Source organism: Cynocephalus volans, chromosome 1, assembly GCF_027409185.1.
Source record: "Cynocephalus volans isolate mCynVol1 chromosome 1, mCynVol1.pri, whole genome shotgun sequence".
NCBI classification, from domain to species: Eukaryota; Metazoa; Chordata; class Mammalia; order Dermoptera; family Cynocephalidae; genus Cynocephalus; species Cynocephalus volans.
This window is the reverse complement of record NC_084460.1, coordinates 267,012,428-267,030,114: the sequence shown is the minus strand read 5'-3', so window position 1 is coordinate 267,030,114 and position 17,687 is coordinate 267,012,428. Positions and strand designations below refer to the sequence as shown.

The 17,687-nt window shown below is 34.4% G+C and overlaps 1 protein-coding gene across 6 annotated transcripts in view; it reads left to right on the top strand.

The window, feature by feature from the left end:
* Positions 1-17,687, top strand: part of ALS2 (alsin Rho guanine nucleotide exchange factor ALS2) — a 71,927-nt gene that overhangs the window by 28,547 nt on the left and 25,693 nt on the right. For all 6 annotated transcript variants that reach the window (XM_063092388.1, XM_063092409.1, XM_063092418.1 and 3 more), the window contains 6 exons: positions 799-876; positions 3,703-3,885; positions 5,688-5,859; positions 7,642-7,822; positions 9,853-9,918; positions 14,275-14,437. In XM_063092388.1, coding sequence (XP_062948458.1) covers positions 799-876; positions 3,703-3,885; positions 5,688-5,859; positions 7,642-7,822; positions 9,853-9,918; positions 14,275-14,437 — 843 coding nt within the window. The remainder of the gene's footprint in view (positions 1-798; positions 877-3,702; positions 3,886-5,687; positions 5,860-7,641; positions 7,823-9,852; positions 9,919-14,274; positions 14,438-17,687) is intronic.

Below are 17,687 nucleotides of genomic sequence, written 5' to 3'. Positions count from 1 at the left end.
TATGTTCCCAAAAAGAAATAGTAGTTGTCTCTTAAGTGGTTGATTTATCAATGGTTTTCACTTTCTTTCTTTCTTTTTTTTTTTTGTTCAGTCACAGTCTTGTACAATGGTCATGAATTACTTTTATAATCAGAATAAACAAAAACATTTTCATTAAACAGTCATTGTAATCTAGTCTTCTTTTGTCTATAGTAGAACATAGGTACTTGTATTTCTCCTACACTGACTCTTCATGTATGAAAGGCTTTCTAGTCATGCCATAGTACTCCTATCTACAGAGTAAGGAATCATGATTACTTTTTCTTTATAGCACTTACTTTTATTTTTTCATCACTTTCTTTGTAAGAGGCAGTCTAGGATAATTCCTGGGATTAAATCCTGGCTCTGCTACTTACAAATTTGTGACCTTGGGGAAATTAATTAACATGTCTTGGCCAGTTTCCTTATCTGTTTTTTTTTTTTTTTTTAAAGGATTGTTATGAGAATTAAATATTGATTAATACATGGAAAGTATTGAGAACAGTGCCTGGCAGTTAGTAAGCCCCTGAAAAATGTTAGCTACTTTTATTGTTAACCCTTGTACTCTGTCTTCTGATGTACTCTATTGGCCTATTATCTCTGGTCTTGTTTAAAATGAATTTTCTTAATATCTGTTATTTTAAAGAGTGAAAGACTAACATAAGTAATTTATGTGTAATTATTGGTATATATTATATGTGTATGTTATTATAAAGGTTCAGAATTAACATGAAGATCAATTTCACAGCTCTTACCTACTTTCCTGTGGTTTTCTAATAGGTTTACTCATGGGGTAGCAATACTTTTGGTCAACTTGGGCATTCTGATTTTCCAACAACAGTTCCTCGTCTTGTAAAGGTACTTTTGTGAACTTTATAACAACTTATTCCAGAATTCTAAGCTATAACACTTTAATACCTCTCTGTTTCTTGTTTTAAAAAAATTAGGGGAATTGTGTTTATAACCTAGACTTGTTTTTATGTTCTTTAAAAAATTTTTTAAAAACATGCAGCCACCTGTTTTCAAGCTAAATATTCTTTTTAAAATATTTCTTTTCTTAGCCTCTTGTTCATTGAATATTCGTAGTTATTTTGTGTTTTTTTAAGTAAAAAATGAAAAAGTGCTTTTTTAAAAGACAAATGTTTCTAGGTTTGTGATGTTTTCTGAGCTTTACCAAATAGTGTCTACTCTTTGACTTCCCACTTCAGCTTGACTTTTATATAAAGTTATTTGCTGGTATTATGTTATTGTGTGTGGGTTTTTTTTCCCCCCTGTGACATATACAGCAGTAAAAACTTTTTGGAAGCCTTTTCATCTTCTGTAGCGAAGCTAAAAATATCATGTGACTTGGTTTTATTTTATGTAATGCTATTGAGAGATTGGTAGCCTCTAGTCCCTTTGGTGCAATTCTAGAGCAGTGTTTCTCAGCTTTCCTTTCTTTCCCAACACCCTTAGGAAATACCAAATTCTCATCCGTATTATTAGTTTCCTATACAAGGGTTTTGGGGTTTTTGCTGGGGGTTGGGGGAGAATGTGCATAGTGAGCATAACAGAATGGAATATGAGGCTCGTGCATATGTAATTTATGTTTTTTGTTGTTGGTGGTGGCTGGCCAGTTTGGGATCCTTGTTATAACACCACACTCTAATCAACTGAGATAACTGGCCAGCCCCTTTGTAATTTGATTCTGCTATCTCCCCCACCCCAAGACATGCTCCCTCTAGAGTAGTAGAGACTAAAAAAGGATATTTCCCTCAATTTCAGGAACATGATTCAAATATAAACTACAGTTAATAAGTATTCCAATAATTCATATATTCAATGTGCACTGTGTATCCATCACTAAGACTTTTACATACTGCCTTTCCTTCTAGTGAACTTAATTTTATTGGGAAGAAAAGACAACAAAACATTAGGGAACAGTTATTACTTCTAGCTCCAATCTTAAATATTTTCAGTATAAAATATTTCAGTTGTAAGCTATTCAGTTTTCTGATATTTTATCACAAACAAAGATATACCAAATCATTGTTCCTTGTGTTTTGTTTATTAGAATAAAGTAGAAAATGCACTTAACAAATAAAAGTTAAAAAAATAATAATAAAATAAAATAAAATAAAATAAAAAGAAAATGCACTTAACTATACTAAGGAAGGGAACATGGAGAGCCTGGAAATCAAACTTCTTTTTTTATATTTTCAAGTCAGACAAGAGAGAATAGAGTTTTAGTTTCATAACTCTTTAACTATACATATGAAAATTACAGCACCAGGTTTATGATTTTTTTGAGGAAAGATGAGAAAAACATTTTGAACTCATTCTTAATTAGTCTGAGAGAATGAAAAAGTTGAGACAGAGTGAAATTTGAATTAGTTTGATTAGAGACTAAGAAGAAGACTCTTTCTTCCTGTGAAAAATTTAATTCATTTTTTGTGTAACAAATGAGAAGTCAGTTATTTGGATAGCCTGAATTTGAGAAGATAGTATCATGCCAGAAGAAGATAGCTATAAAGTAGTGGAGATACACACACACACACACACACACACTCTCTCTCTCTCTCTCTTTCTCTCTCTCTCTCTCTCACACTCACACACACACATAGGATTTGGAGCCTATCTAGGCACAAAAGGTCAAATAGATTAGGGGTTTTTTCTTTATTAGTTGTCAAGGCTGAAGCTGGGTCTGGAGGTTGGGGGCTATAGTATTCATAGTAGTATACTTTCTTCAAATGAAATCTTATGAGGAATCCCATACATAAAAGAGATTAATGTGGAACTACTTTATTTGAAGGATGGTAGGGGGATGGGGATAGGGGCAGTGAGCAGAGCCCTGCACTTTCCTTTCCATGGTTGCTGCTGAATCACTATGTGGAATCCTAAGGTTTGAAAATCACTGATTTAAGGCAGTGCCTCTCAAACATTTGCATACATCAGAATCACCTGGATGGCTTGTTAAACCAGAGTTCTTGATCCCACCGCTGGTAGCTCTGGGGCCTGAGAGTTTGTATTTCTAACATGTTCCCAGTTGACTGCTGCTGTTGCTTCTGCTGCAGAGACCACTCTTTGAGAACCACTGGTCTAGGGGATCCATATAGATGGGCTTCTGAGGGGTCATGCCTGTTTCAGCATCCTGGGAATTGGCACAGTGAAGTCACATTAGGGAGGCAGTGAGTCCCAAGTGGGAAAATGGAATTTTAGCACCCAAGGGTTTAGTTGGCCAGAATGGAATTTAGCCATATTAGATTGTTTTCTTTTTACTTTGATTTTTGTGCAAACAACTGAATATGGATGGACAAATGTATATCCTGGCTGTTACTTCTAGAGTAGAGCCCTAGAAGTTTCTGGGCCTTTTCATTGTAATACGGGCTAAGTCTTGTGGGGACTTCCAAAAATAACAATAAAAAATTAGATCTGTGGTTTTTCCTTTTTAAATCTTGATTTTTTCAGATTTTTTAAAAACAGTCCAGTTTCCAGTTCTAAATTTAAAAGCTGAATAAGACACTTCTTACTCCTACATCTGTTCTGCATTTGATTAGGCACATTGCTGGGTGAATTTTGCCCTCTGAGATATGACTGACTTTGCACCATGCCTGTTTAAGTAATGTAACATTTCAGTTCCTGAGGATCTGAAGTTCTCTGATTGTTTTCATCTTGGACAGACAGTATATATTTCTGTCGTTGCAGGTAAGCAGTGAAAATGGAGTCTGGAGTGTAGCTGCAGGCCAGGACTATTCCCTGTTTTTGGTGGATACAGAAGACTTCCAGCCTGGGTTATATTACAGTGGCCGACAAGACCCTACAGAAGGCAACAACCTTCCAGAGAATCACAGTGGTACTAAGACTCCAGTACTTCTCTCCTGTAGTAAGGTGAACAGGAATTGGATCCTAAGGCCCACATTCTATAACACACAAGAAGTCTTTTGTTTTTATTTTTATTTGTATGCATGACTGACTACTTTAAATACCTTTGACTAACTTATTTAAAATTGCAAACCTCTTCCCACTCCCCTTCACTCCTTGTCTCTTATTCTTTTTTCTTGTCTTATTATTTTATTTCTTGCCTCATTCTCTCCATAGTGCATATCACCATCCAATACGCCACATAATTTACTTATTTTGTCTATTTTCAGTCCCACTTATTATAATGTAAGATTCATGAGAGAAGGGATTTTAGGCTCCTTTATTGATTGCTGTATCCTCATACTATGTACTTTATAAATTTTGTAGAATTGACACCCTCATGTAGGAATATTGGAAAGTACATTTCACAGGGAAGTTTCCTGATGGTATTCATGGAGCTCTCAGAGGTGAATCAGTATAGAAATAGAGTAGATGAATTCTAACTGTAAGAAGGAAGGAAGATTGCAGGGGCCTGAGAGGGGCTCATGGCAGACCATGAAAAACCTGACGGATCACCAACAGTGCTCTTTCCCACTGCTGCCCCTCTTTTAGTGTTTCATTTTATTGCCTACTGTTTATCCCCTTGTTTTCATTTGTAGATCTGAATTTTTCTCTGCTTTCCTACTTTTTTTCTCTTTCTCATAAACTTAAACCATTAGCCTGTTTCTGGTTTTTTTCCTGACTACAGGAACTTGCATCCTCAAAGTGACATGCTGCAGGGAAATTAGCCCTCAAAGCTAGTACAGTCTGGATTTCTTATTCTTATTGTATAACATATCCTGTGGACTGTTCTTTAGTCTTTGTGTTTGTTTTTCTGGTGAGTAAGTTGTGAATGTATTGGGACTATACAGTGTTGTTAAAGCCAACATTGGCCAAGATTTGGCTCTTGACCTATGTATAGCCTGTTATTTTAGGTGTGCTAATTGACTTTGTGTAGTTGTTGGCCACATTCTCCATGAAAGATTCCATGATCTAGATAAGGGATGAAATAGGCTGATGAAAGGGACGAGACTCTAGTGTGTGTTTAGTTACTATGAGAGGTTAATAGTCAACTGGGTCTGGAGCTTGCCTGCCTAGTTTAATAAAGATTTGTGAGTAAAGATATTGAATGTTTTATTCAGTGGTATCATGGGTAAATGTCAGCAAGTCCCTTTTAAAGAAAATCCGTTTATGTTTTACTTTTAGGAGGCAAGCTAACTCTTAGACCACTGATATGTTTATACACAGCAGAAATATCCTCTCTGCTCTCATTAATCTTATTTCATGCAAAAGAGTTTCCAGAGACATGTATCCCTGTCATTTGGATTTTTATATATCCAGGTTGTCTGTGGTTCCCAACACTTGCAGTGTGAAATAAAAGGTATCTTGGAGATAAATGGAAGTAAATGTATATAGTTATATATAGATCCATATATATATATATATATATATGAGGGTATTTCACAAAGTTCATGGAAAGATTTGTATTATCTTTCAATTCTAATTTTCCACGAACTTTTTGAAGTAGCCTGGTACATAACAGTGATATATTGGCTAGCTCTTAAAAAAAGGCATATAAATAAACAAATAAGCAAGCCAAGGTCTGTAGTGTTAGTAGCATTTTTCACTGTGGCCAATTTCAAGCTATCAATATTTTAATAACCCATTTGCAAAATTTCTGAATATTTAACAGTTGGTTCTTGCGAACAGATACAAGTCAGCTTCAGCACACCAAATTGCTACTAATAAGTTATATTTTTTCTTTAATCTTCTTATTTCCTCTGTTTCAGCTTGGCTATATAAGCACAGTGACAGCAGGAAAAAATAGCTATTTAGCCTTGGTGGATAAAAACATTATGGGGTATATTGCCAGTCTCCACGAGTTGGCCACTACAGAAAGACGGTTCTATTCAAAACTAAGTGATATCAAATCTCAGATTCTCAGGCCTCTTCTCAGTTTAGGTAAGTTGAAATATCCCCTATGCTTCTACCCCCAAATCATCAGGGCTCTTGTTTTATCTGTTCTCCCTGTATCACAAATAAAGAAAACCTTTTGAGTTATGGTTTACTCCTTTCTTTCCATTTTCTCTTTTTTGTACACAGGCAGTCAAAAACTTACAAACTGTTTTCAATCTGTCAGTAGCCCACCTGCACCTTCCCTGTCCTACCACTCTCAGAGCTTTTTCTACTTGCAGAAGTAGAAAATGGAACTTTTAGAATATTCATGACAGAGAAGCGGGAACAGCTTTGGGAAAGTTGACCCTCAAAGCTAGACTTCTGAACAACTCTTCTAGCTCTGCTAGTCCTAACACTATCTGAATTTTTCATTTTCTTTCTTACAGTTCATAGAATTATATCAGGTAGAGATTCGTTTGAATTTACAAGTAGTCTCTTAAAATTGTGGATAACTATGAGTGTTAAGAGTCTTATTGCACATTAGCATGAGCTGATTCTTTTTCTTAGCTTTACTCAGCTACAAAGAAATATTGGACGTGAGAAGGTAATTCAGAGGAAGTGGGTTACAGTAGTACTAGATGGAATGCCGCTGTCCAGACACACTAGATACCTGGGGTTTCTAAGAGGTTAGAAAGGAATGTAGAATGGAGGTTGGGGGTCTGTTAAAGATAAACTTTCCCTATTTCAAAGTTTTTCTAGGTTTGGCCCAGCACTCAGGGCACGAAGGGGAAGTTTTCTTTCTCCTTTTCTCTACTGCATTCCTTAGTCTCTTGTGAGGACCTAGAATTCAGGCTAATATTTTAGTACCTTAGTTTTGCCACATTTAGGTGACATTGGCTTGCATGGGTCAGCTCATTGTTTCTAATGGAAAAACATCTATTTTTCAAACAACTAACTTACAGTCTTTGTGAATACAATTCCTTCATAAGGGCACTTTTGTTCTTGTTTTTGTAGTTGGTATGTTTTGCTTTACAAAGTGTTACAGAGTCCTTGTTCTGTAAATTCCCCTCCTCTGGGTGGGCCCAGCACTTTAGCACTTTGGCAAGGGAAAGGAAGCTTCCAGGATTGCTCTGAAAGAAAAGTGAGATCTGCCTTTTCCCTGTCCTAGTTCCAGATTTCCATATTGGTCTTACCTGGTCTGCTCTTCAAACTCATTGCTTAGAAAGAAGTCCTAGAAATGAGGAACTTTGTACTAGGAAAAAGCAAAAATTTCCTCTTGCGCTCTGTAAATTTCAGTGACCTAAGCAGTCAGATTTTTGGATTGTTCTCTCTGCACTGAAGGGTTGGACTTGTCCAAGGGTCAGATAGAGCAGAAGTCAGTACAAAAAGGGTTGAAAGTGTTAACCAAGATATAACTACAAAAGTGAGTTTAATTCCTGGCTGTCACTAATCAGTTGTGTGAAATTAAATAATTCACTTCCCCATTTATCTTCAGAACGAAGGGAGAGTTGGATTAGTTTAGTGGTTCTCAAATTTGGCTGATCTACATAATAACTCAGAAAGCCTTTTAAAAAAATTTTCATCTTGGTATCTTAATACCAGACCTACTGTTCAGAATCTGTAAAGTTTTTGTGAATGTGTTTTTAACAAGTTCCTCAAATGACTGGACTCTGTGATCTCTGAAGTTTCTTTAACACTATAATTATTTGGGTTCCACAGGTGAGAGTATATCTCAACATGTTAAGTATTCTTAGAAAAGGGGCATTCATGATCTTGATGATATGATCATAAGAAAGTATGCAGTCTTTAGGTTATGTTATTGTTATCATTGTCATGATTTTGTTACAGAAAATTTGGGCACTGTGACTACAGTCCAGCTGTTGCAGGAGGTGGCAAGCCGATTCAGTAAGCTGTGTTATCTAATTGGTCAGCATGGAGCCTCCCTGAGCAGCTTCCTTCATGGGATAAAGGAAGCCAGGAGTCTGGTCATTCTGAAGCATGCAAGTCTCTTCTTGGATAGTTATACAGAGCAAGTATCGAGTCCCGTGTCATGTTCAATCTCTGCAGGGTTATTCTGCCAAGGGGAACAGCTCCTTAATCAGAAGAGACTAGATTAGGGAGAGTGATATAAGGTAATAGAAATTGCAAAGCAGTATTTTAATCTTAAACCAACTATAGTTCTGCATTGCTAAAATTTAGTTTTCTCTAAGTGAAAAAAAAGAAAGGTTTTAAAAATTATGAACTCTCATATTTCCTTCTATATGATAGCAGAATGATTGATAGTATACTTAATTTATATAAATGTACTATAATCTGGTTTTTTAGAGAACAGTTTTGTTTACTTAAATTGTACTAAAATTTGAGGAAATAAATAACTAAAAAAATTATGTTAAGACCAACTGCTGATTGTAAATGTGGAGCTGTTCTGTATCTGCTTTTACTGTCATATAAATGAGAGTTTAAAAGACCTAAGTACTTTTAATGTGAAGATATTTTCTTAATAAAACCTAGAATAGTTATCCGGGGTTCTTTTCATGTTCTTCAAGTAAAATATCCCAAGTGTATTTGAAAATTTAACTTAAAATATTTCTCACTTTTTCTTAGTTTGTATTTTGATATAATGATGAGAGGCATAATTTAAGTGTTATTTTAATGTATACTAGGTTATGCTGTTGATCTGAAGTATGTATAGGTTTTATTCTTTATTCATTTATACCTCAGTCATCCAACAAATATCGACTGAGTGCCCACTAAGTACGAGGCACTGCAGGGACCTCCATGTCCACAGCAGCCACGGCCTGGAGCCAGTGAAAATCATCTGCCTTGAGGGAGTTCATGTTCTGCCAGTGTTTCATTTTCGGTTATTTATAACATAAGTAATGTATGCTTATTATTGACAATTGTACAATAAGATAATCGAAAGGATATTTAAAGTTGCGCATAATCCTACCACCAGAAATAACCACTGTCAGTCTTAGTGTATTTCCTTTCAGACTTATGTATATGTGTGAGATAGATGTAGACAATTTTAATTGTAAGCAAAACTGAATATATTTAAAGCTGCTGTCTAGGGGGAAATATTTTGGTCTGAGACTTTTTCATCATCTTTCAGATCTGAAAAATAAAAATATCATAACTTGATACTAATTTACTTTTTTAAAATGAGATTTTTATTGTTTGTGTGAAGGTTTCAGCTTTTTACTAGTGTTTTTCCTTTTTGACTTGTGTTCATCTTCTAATACATCTATTTCACTTCTTTTTCTTCTCTGATACTTTAGGCCTTATGCTAGAAAGTGCTTTTGTTTTGATATCTTGGGCTATTTTTTTTTTAACCTAATATTTTATTCCTGTAGATGGGGCAAGTAAAAAAATCTAGATTTACATATGAATTTTTAAAATTATTTTGAGTTGTGGTAAAACACGCATCACATAAAATTTACCATTGTAACCATTTTTAAGTGTATAGCACCTTGGGCTATTTTTAGTAGGAATTTCCCTTCTCTCTCAAAGTCATTTGATTCCATTTGCCAGCCTAGGAGTATGAAATGTACACGACTCAAAGCATTATATTTAGACTCGTGCTCTAGCAGTATACCAATATTAATCAATATTTTCTAACACTGTCTCACTCAAAGCTCTTTTAATATGTTTTCTTACCTTCATTATTATTCATTTCTGAAGACTTAATTGTGAAACCAGAAGTGAAAATTAGAGAAAATTTTCATTAAAAATTCAACAATTTAAATCATATTTTCTCAAGTTGGTTAATTAAGTTACCAGGTAATATCTACAAAGTAAATTCTAGCATCTTCTTCATAGCTTTAGGTGTTTCTTTTCATATTAATATATATTAAACTGCATTTTCCTCTCCTGGTTATTGTGATTATCATACTACCTGCTCCCCCTCAGTCCTTTACAGTTCAGGAATGTTGACATCACAGAAGTTCTGAAACTTGGTGAGATACCAAGAAGTATCTGTTCCAGGCACTTGTTTGAAAACTTTGAAGAGCTAATTTATATTTTAACACTAATGTACATGTGTTTTCTTTTTTGCTCAAGGTATTGCACATCTATTACAAATTTCCTGGTTATGGGAGGATTTCAGCTTCTTGCTAAGCCTGCCATGTAAGCAAATACATACCTTCCAGTTATCATTCTAATAAAGATCATGTTTTATAGTGTTCTGTGTTTTTGAGTGCCCAGGGAAAGCTTTGACTTGATCATTTTGCCAAACAAATCAAAATGTAGACTTTCACTAACTCATGTAAAGGACAGGTACTGTTAGCCACTGATTATCACTATGGTATTAATTGTGATTATACCCCGTGTTCCCCATCCAATTATCCCCTCAATTATCCTCGACCCCCCTCTCCATCCCCCTTTCCCCACTCCACTTTGTATCCCTAGGTATGTTCTCTCCCTCTGCAAGTCCAACATACCACTGTGGTCTTTCTTTCCTTCCTTCTTTCTCTCTTAGCTCCCACTTATGAGAGAGTACATATGGTTTTTATCCCTCTGTGCTTTGCTTATTTCACAAAAAAATCAATTTAAAATAAATAAATAAATAAAGATAATGACCTTAGGTTTTTGGTAGATATAATGTATAGGGTTAAAAAGCTCCTATTTCTAAAAGTTGGAGAGGAATTTATTTTTTTTTAATAATGTTAAATATCTCTGAGTTCCCAAGATAAACTCAGTGGTCATTATGTATTAGTTTTTTAATACATTGCTAGATTCAATTTGCTAGTACTTAATTCTTTTCCATCTATGTGAAGATAAGATTTTCATTCTCTTCTGAACTTGCCCAATTTTGGTAAAAGGATTGTACTAGCAATTATAAAATGAGTTGATGAGCTTTCTCCCCTTTTCTATTTTCTGGAATAGTTTGTATGAGATAGGGATTATTTACACTCTGGAGATTTGATAGAATTCTTCTTTAAAAATATATGGCCTTCATGGGGGCATTTCTTGTAGGGAGTTTTTAAACTACTGATTTAGTTTCTTTAATGAATAAGGCTGTTCATGTCTTTATTTCTTCCTCTAGCTTGAGTTATATATATTTTTCTAGAAAACCATTCATTTTATCTTTGTTTTCAAATTTATTGACATTATGTTCCTAGCACTGTCTTAAGATATTTTTACCACTATAATAACTGTAGTTGTGTTCCCTATTTTTCGTACCTATTATTTGTTTGGGCCTTTTATTTTTTTTATCTTTGCCAGTCTTGTCAGCAGTTTAACCCTTTTTGTTATCTTTTCAAAGATTAGTTGTTCCTTTCTTTCCTTTGTTTTTTATTTAATTTCTGCTCTTTATTTCCTTCTACTTTGTGTCCACCTGTTAATCTCTTCCAACTTCATGAGTTTAGCACTTTGTTAATTTTTTAATATTTTAATTTTTCTAACGTAGTCATTCAAGGCTCTCAATTTCCCTCTAATTGTAGCTGTAGCTGTGTTTTACAAGTTTCGATACATTATGTTTTTATAGTCAAAATACTCGATCTTGCTGTTTGTCTTTTTTTTAGTATTAATATATGATACCATTTTCCATTTTTTTACTTTCAGCCTTTCTGCATTGTATTGTGATGTTTTTGTATATTTCTTATAAGCATCAAATAGATGGACTTATTGTTTTGTTGTTTTTTCAATCTGAGAGCTTCTTTGACATGTTTACATTTGTTGTAATTCCTGATTTTATATTAATTATTTATAATGCATTTGTTATAATTACTAAAATAGCTTATTTAACTTTTAATGTTGGTGAAATGCTGAATCATGGCCAAAGAAAAAAGGAGAAAATAGTTGTAGCCAAACCAATAATTAAATGAATCAGAAAGAAAATTGAAGTTTTTTTTTTCAAGTAGTAATGCTTGAAGAAAACCAAGTTTAATTATAGGAGGATGCAAAAATAGGTAGAGACTTGTGGCATTTTAAATAGGAAGCTTCTGGGCTTCTTGAAGGTCTATGGCAGTTGCTGACCCTGTGCCTTATTCTGCTTCATTGTTGACCTTCCTCTGTATTTCAGAGTTAGGTTCACAGAATTTAAGAATTAACCTGAGTCCTTGCTAGAGCAGTTAAATGAAATATGACATAAGTTGAAAGCCTCTTGTGTAGCACCAAGCCCAGAGCCTGGGCACGTGGACAGCCATTAACGAACACTGGGTGACTCTGAGCTATGGCAGCAGATGTAAAGTATGGATTTGGGCAGCATTTCCCAAATGATGGTTCACAAATCCCAAAGTTCTACATATTAAAAGGCAGTAATGTCATCTTTTTTCAGTTTCTACTTACAAAGTCAATACTTAAATTATTTTAAAGTTTTCACTTTAAAAGAGAAGAGTTTGCAAACTCTAGAGCACAACTAGTGAGCTCACATGGCAGTTAGTGGATCTTGGATGACGATATTCAAGCTCGCATCACTCAATTAATCACTTAGCTACTTATATCAGGCCAGCCTGGTGGTTTGGTTATTATGCAGGGTTTTTTTTCTCTTAACTGTAGTAAAATATACATAGCATAATATTTATAATTTTAATCATTCCTAAGTGTACAATTCAGTGGCATCAAATACATTCACAATGTTGTGTAACCATCACCACTATCTAAACCCCAAACTTTTTCATCATTACAGCAAAAACCCATTAAACAGTAATTACCCCATCCTCTCTCCCCCCAGCCTTTGGTAACCTCTATTCTACTTCCTTTCTCCATGAATTTCCCTATTCTTAGTACCTTGTATAAGTGGAATCATACATTTGTCCTTCTGTGTCTGGCTTATTTCCTTAAGCATGATGTTTTTCCAGGTCCATTCATGTTGTAGCATATAACAAAATTTCATCCCATTTTATGGCTGAATAATATTCCGTTGTATGTATATAGCACATTTTGTTTTTCAGTTCATCTGCTGAGAAACACATGGATTGTTTCTACCTTTAATATATTTATTTTTATTTTTTAAAATGTGGGTAAAAGTACAAACAGCCATGTAAGGAAAGAGCAATGTTGTCAGTATTAGATTGAAAACTCCCCAGAGAAGATAAGCTAAGCAGAGTCTCTGGTTCGGATTTCCTGGGGGCATACCAGGGCTCCTTTTGGGGAAGGCTGTAGGCAAGAACATGAGTGATTCCTGAAAAGTAATAGGGTTCACAGTGCGTTTGGAACATTTCTGGTCAAGTATGGACTAGGTATTGGACACCCAGAGAAATATGGTTCGAGGGAGTATGTGCTTACCATGTCCTATTTCCATCTCTCAGAGCAGATCAAAGCAGAAAACTTCTGTAGGGTTAAATGAGTGTCCTTAGCTTATCTCTGCAGCAGAATATGGGGGAGGAAGTAGGAACATCAGCACAAGCCAGATAGAGATAAACGTTTGGGCCATGCTCCTCAGTGCTCTCTCCAAGATCTCTTAACTGTATTATGAAACAGTCAGATTTGTGCCATTGGACTTTTGTGTTCCTGGAAATTATTATATATTTTTATTCCATCTTTCCAAGATAATACTTCACACTTTCTGGGTTAAATATCTCTTTACTTCATAGTTCTCTAAGGGATTATATAATGACTCATTCTTATCTTACAGTCTTATAGACTTGCAGACGTTGTGTCTTATTTGAGGCCTTGTAGCTAAGGAATGTAGTATAGTGTTTGTAAAGCACTCATGGTAGTTCTTGGCACGTAATTGTTCCTCATTAAGTGACAGATAATTATTCTGTTCCACCAACTCTTACTTTGTTACAAACCTTTTAAGTATTTTGGTCTGGTGAACATAGTCTCAATGAGTTAATAATCAGCATTAAAATTTCTAATAAAATTTTAATGAATTTATAGAAAACTGAATATAAAAACTAAATTTTGGCTTCAGTTTAAAATCTCTTTGAAGATCTCAGCATTGAAATCTTCACGTATAATTTGCTTTAGTGTTTTCTGTTGATTGTAGTACTGGTTCTTGAAACTTTTTATTCTTCTGTAATAAACTCTTATTAGGTGATCAGTAGTTGAAGGAAAAAAGAAGAAATTAGAAGTATTTTAATAACCATGCTAATTCTGTTGGAGCAAGGAGCTTTGCTTTTCCCCCAGTATTTGTGTGTAGCACAAGTGATTACAGCAGTTAGTCTTGCCATTTATTGTTGTAACTTTTGGCTTTGAAATTAATAGATAATGGTGTCAACTGGTCTCGGATTATTCCCTGAAGCTATAGGATGCATGATTCACTTCCTAGAATATAAGGCACAAGTCTGTGATTAACCATGTCTGTTAGAGTTACTGTTGTTATCATTAATACTTTTTATACTAAAAAATAAAAATCTATTTTATAGATATTTTAATTATCTCTGGCTTATTTCATTGTATTTATCTTCTGCCACTTTTATAGCACCTAAAAATGTGCATTCTGAAAAAGGTACTATTTAGTGAAGTTTTGAATTCAATATCATGGATATTATCAATAGTAAAATGATTAACTGAATCTTTTTCTTCTATCAACAGTGATTTCCTAAATAAAAATCAAGAGCTGTTGCAAGATTTATCAGAAGTGAATGATGAAAGCACTCAGCTGATGGAAATACTGAATACTTTGTTTTTTTTGCCAATCAGAAGACTTCATAATTATGCAAAAGTTTTGCTAAAGCTTGCTACTTGTTTTGAAGTGGTAAGTTCCCCCATTTATCTCCTCTGGACACTTGGGAAGCCAAGGATCAATAGTAGCTTGATTGTTTGGATTGTGCCACCACAAGCTCTGGAACTCTGCTAATTTAATATTTACATGTGTCTAATTAAATTTTTTTCTTAAGGGTAATGAAACAGGAAAGAAAGTATGACTAGTTAAATCTAGTTTTCTTTGCTGTGGATTCAGTTTCCTTTCAGGACCTTATCAAGATTAATTGTATTCATTTTATGAAACTGTGTCTAAAGTGCTACTCATTCAGTGGTTGTCACAGTTTATTGAATGCATACTGAGTGTGAGTGTCACAGAGCTCTTGAAAGCCTTGGCTTTCTGTATAATGACACACACCTGTAAGGCAAGGGCGTTACCACCAGGTCTGGATCTATGATAGACTCATGCTAGATATTTGGGACACCCTAGCAAATGCTATGAGAACTCATTGTTATAGGATTTTCTCAAATGTTAACTAGTTCACTTTCTGTAAAAAATTATTTAGGGGGAGTCCTAAGAAATTAGTACCACCCTTGGATATGGGTATATGTTAAAGCTGGTCCTGTGACATTGACCTTTGAAATTGTACTGAATTATGTGATTTTATTTTGTTTCCACTCTGAAGGGCTCTAGAGAAACCATAATGACTCCAATGTCCCTTATAGATTTAGAATCTTTTTAATCTTGGAACCTATCCTGATCTAGACAGATTTCAGTCCCCAGAGTGACCCAGGAATTGATGTGGGTTTTCTATATTTGATCCTACTGTGATCTTATAGGTATTTTCTTTAATCTGGTTTCAGATGTAGTTTTAGCTGTGAAGGTTTGAGCTACCAGATAACTTAAATACAGATTTCACCTCAATGTGGCCTCAGTTGATCAAAATCATCCCTACTAGATCAGCTTAGAATTGTTCAGAGTCTGAAATTGTACTATTTCCGGTCTGAAGGGCCTTGATTCTGTGGAATAATCCAGACTCTTTAGCATGACATTCAAGGCCCTTCATAAACTGATACCCTCTTTTATTTCTAGCCTATGTCCTATATGTTAGTTCATATTCCTTAGATATAGCTCTCACGTGCTTTATATTTCCTTTCTGAAACATCCTTACTCCCATCCATGATGGGAAAGCTTCAAGGCCCAAGTCAAAAGTCATTTTCTTATGAAAATTAAGTCCTTTCTAACAATACTGCCTTTCCCTCCATTTCCCATCTTATAAGAATCAGTTATTCTCTCCACTGGGCTTTACTAGCACTGTGTTCACTTACCATATCAGCGGTCCTTATCCTTATCAGAGGAGACCAAAATCATCTGTGGAAGTGTTTTCGAAATGCACATATTATGTTTTGTCACATAGACTGTAATTTTGTAAGTCTAAGGTACAGCCTAGACATCATATATGTAAGTGTATATATATGTAGTTTTAAACTTCTCCACATAAAAAAAGAATATTTATTGAATGCATTCCATGTGCTATCATGTTATATGTATTTATTTAATCCATGTGAAATAGGTATTTTACAGATGAGAGAACTGAGGCACAGCTGAGAATTGGCAGAGCTAGGATTCATATCCAGGCACTCTGGCTCCAGAGTCTGCTCTCTTAATCACTTTACTATACTGTTTCTTCTAATATATAACCTATTAACAAAACCACTACATTATTCTTGTGTGATGTACGTTTTTCTATCTTCTCTGTGTAATTATAAGCTTCCAAAAGACAAAGATTATGTCTTACTTGTTTTTTTATTCATAATACTTAGTAGAATGTTCTGTATGTAGTAATCCTCATTAAATATTTCTTAAATGAATGGGAAAAAATGAGTGTGAGTGACTCTAGGAATTGCGGAATATAAAGTAATTAGTCATGAGTGTGAAGGATAATCCTTTTATCTTACCTTCTGCTCACTTGCTTCATGGCACAGCAATTATACCTTATCCCAGTAGTTGGTTCTCAAAGTTTGGTTTGCAGACCCCGAGGGGTTTCAAAGACCCTTTCAGGGGGTTCACAAGGTCAAAACTATTTTCATGGAAATACTGAGACATTTGCCTTTTTCACCATGTTGTCATTTGCATTGACGGTGCAAAAAGGCAGGTGGGTAAAAATTGCTGGCTCCTTAGCAGGAATCAAAGCAGTGGCTCCAGACTGTACTAGCAGTCATTGTGTTCTTCACAACCATGCACTTGCAGTTGAAAACAAAACAAAAAATGCCAGTTTCACTGAAGAATGTTCTTGATGAAGCAGAAAAAATTATTAATTTTATTTAACCTCAACTATTGAGTATACTTTTTTTAATATTCTGTGTAATGAAATGACAAGTACGTATAGAGCAGTTATGCTGTGTACTGAAGTGTGGTGGTTTCTCAAGAAAAAGCACAATCGTAACTGAGTGGAGAGCTGCATTTTTTTTTTTTTTTTTAATCTTGAAAGAACAATTGACAGATAAACTATGGTTATTCACATTTGGGTATTGGCAGATATTTTCTCATAAAAATGAGGAAGTGAACCTTTTATTGCAAGGAGAATAGCTGATAGTATTTATTGCTGATGATAAAATCTGAACTTTTAAGCAAAAACTAGAATGTTAGAGGCGTATATTTACCATTCAACCTGATAGTTTCCCAATACTTAGGGCTTTTTCTGATGAGATAGGTGGTAATATTAACATATGATTTTTGATCTTGTATAAAAAAACCTATCAACATTTGGAAGATCTATATAACTTTGTCAACCAATATTTTCCAAATATTCAATCCACAATGTTACAAAATCATGTATGGTAAAAGATCTCTTCAAAGTGCAAAGTAAACCCATGGATTTTAATGTAAGAGAACAAAAAGTTTATTGCTGTGTTTTCAGATTCACATTGTAGCTACTCTTTAAGAAACTACCACTTAATAAGTTTTAATATAGTATCAAAGGAGAATATCCAGAATTATTTGAAGTGGCTATTAAAATACTTCCCCCTTTTCCAACTATATATATCTTTATGAGACCAGATTTTCTTCACGTATTTCAACCAAACAACGTATTATAACAATAAATGCAGAAGCAGATATAAAAATCCAGCTGTCTTATACCAGATAATAAAGAGAGTTGAAAAATGTAGACCATGACACTTTTCTCACTAAAATTTTTTTGTTTTGGAAAACAGTTACTTGTTAGTTTAAAATGTTATTTTATTTTGAAATGAATTAATAAAGATTTTTAAACATTTCTTAACTTTATTTTCTCATATGGTAA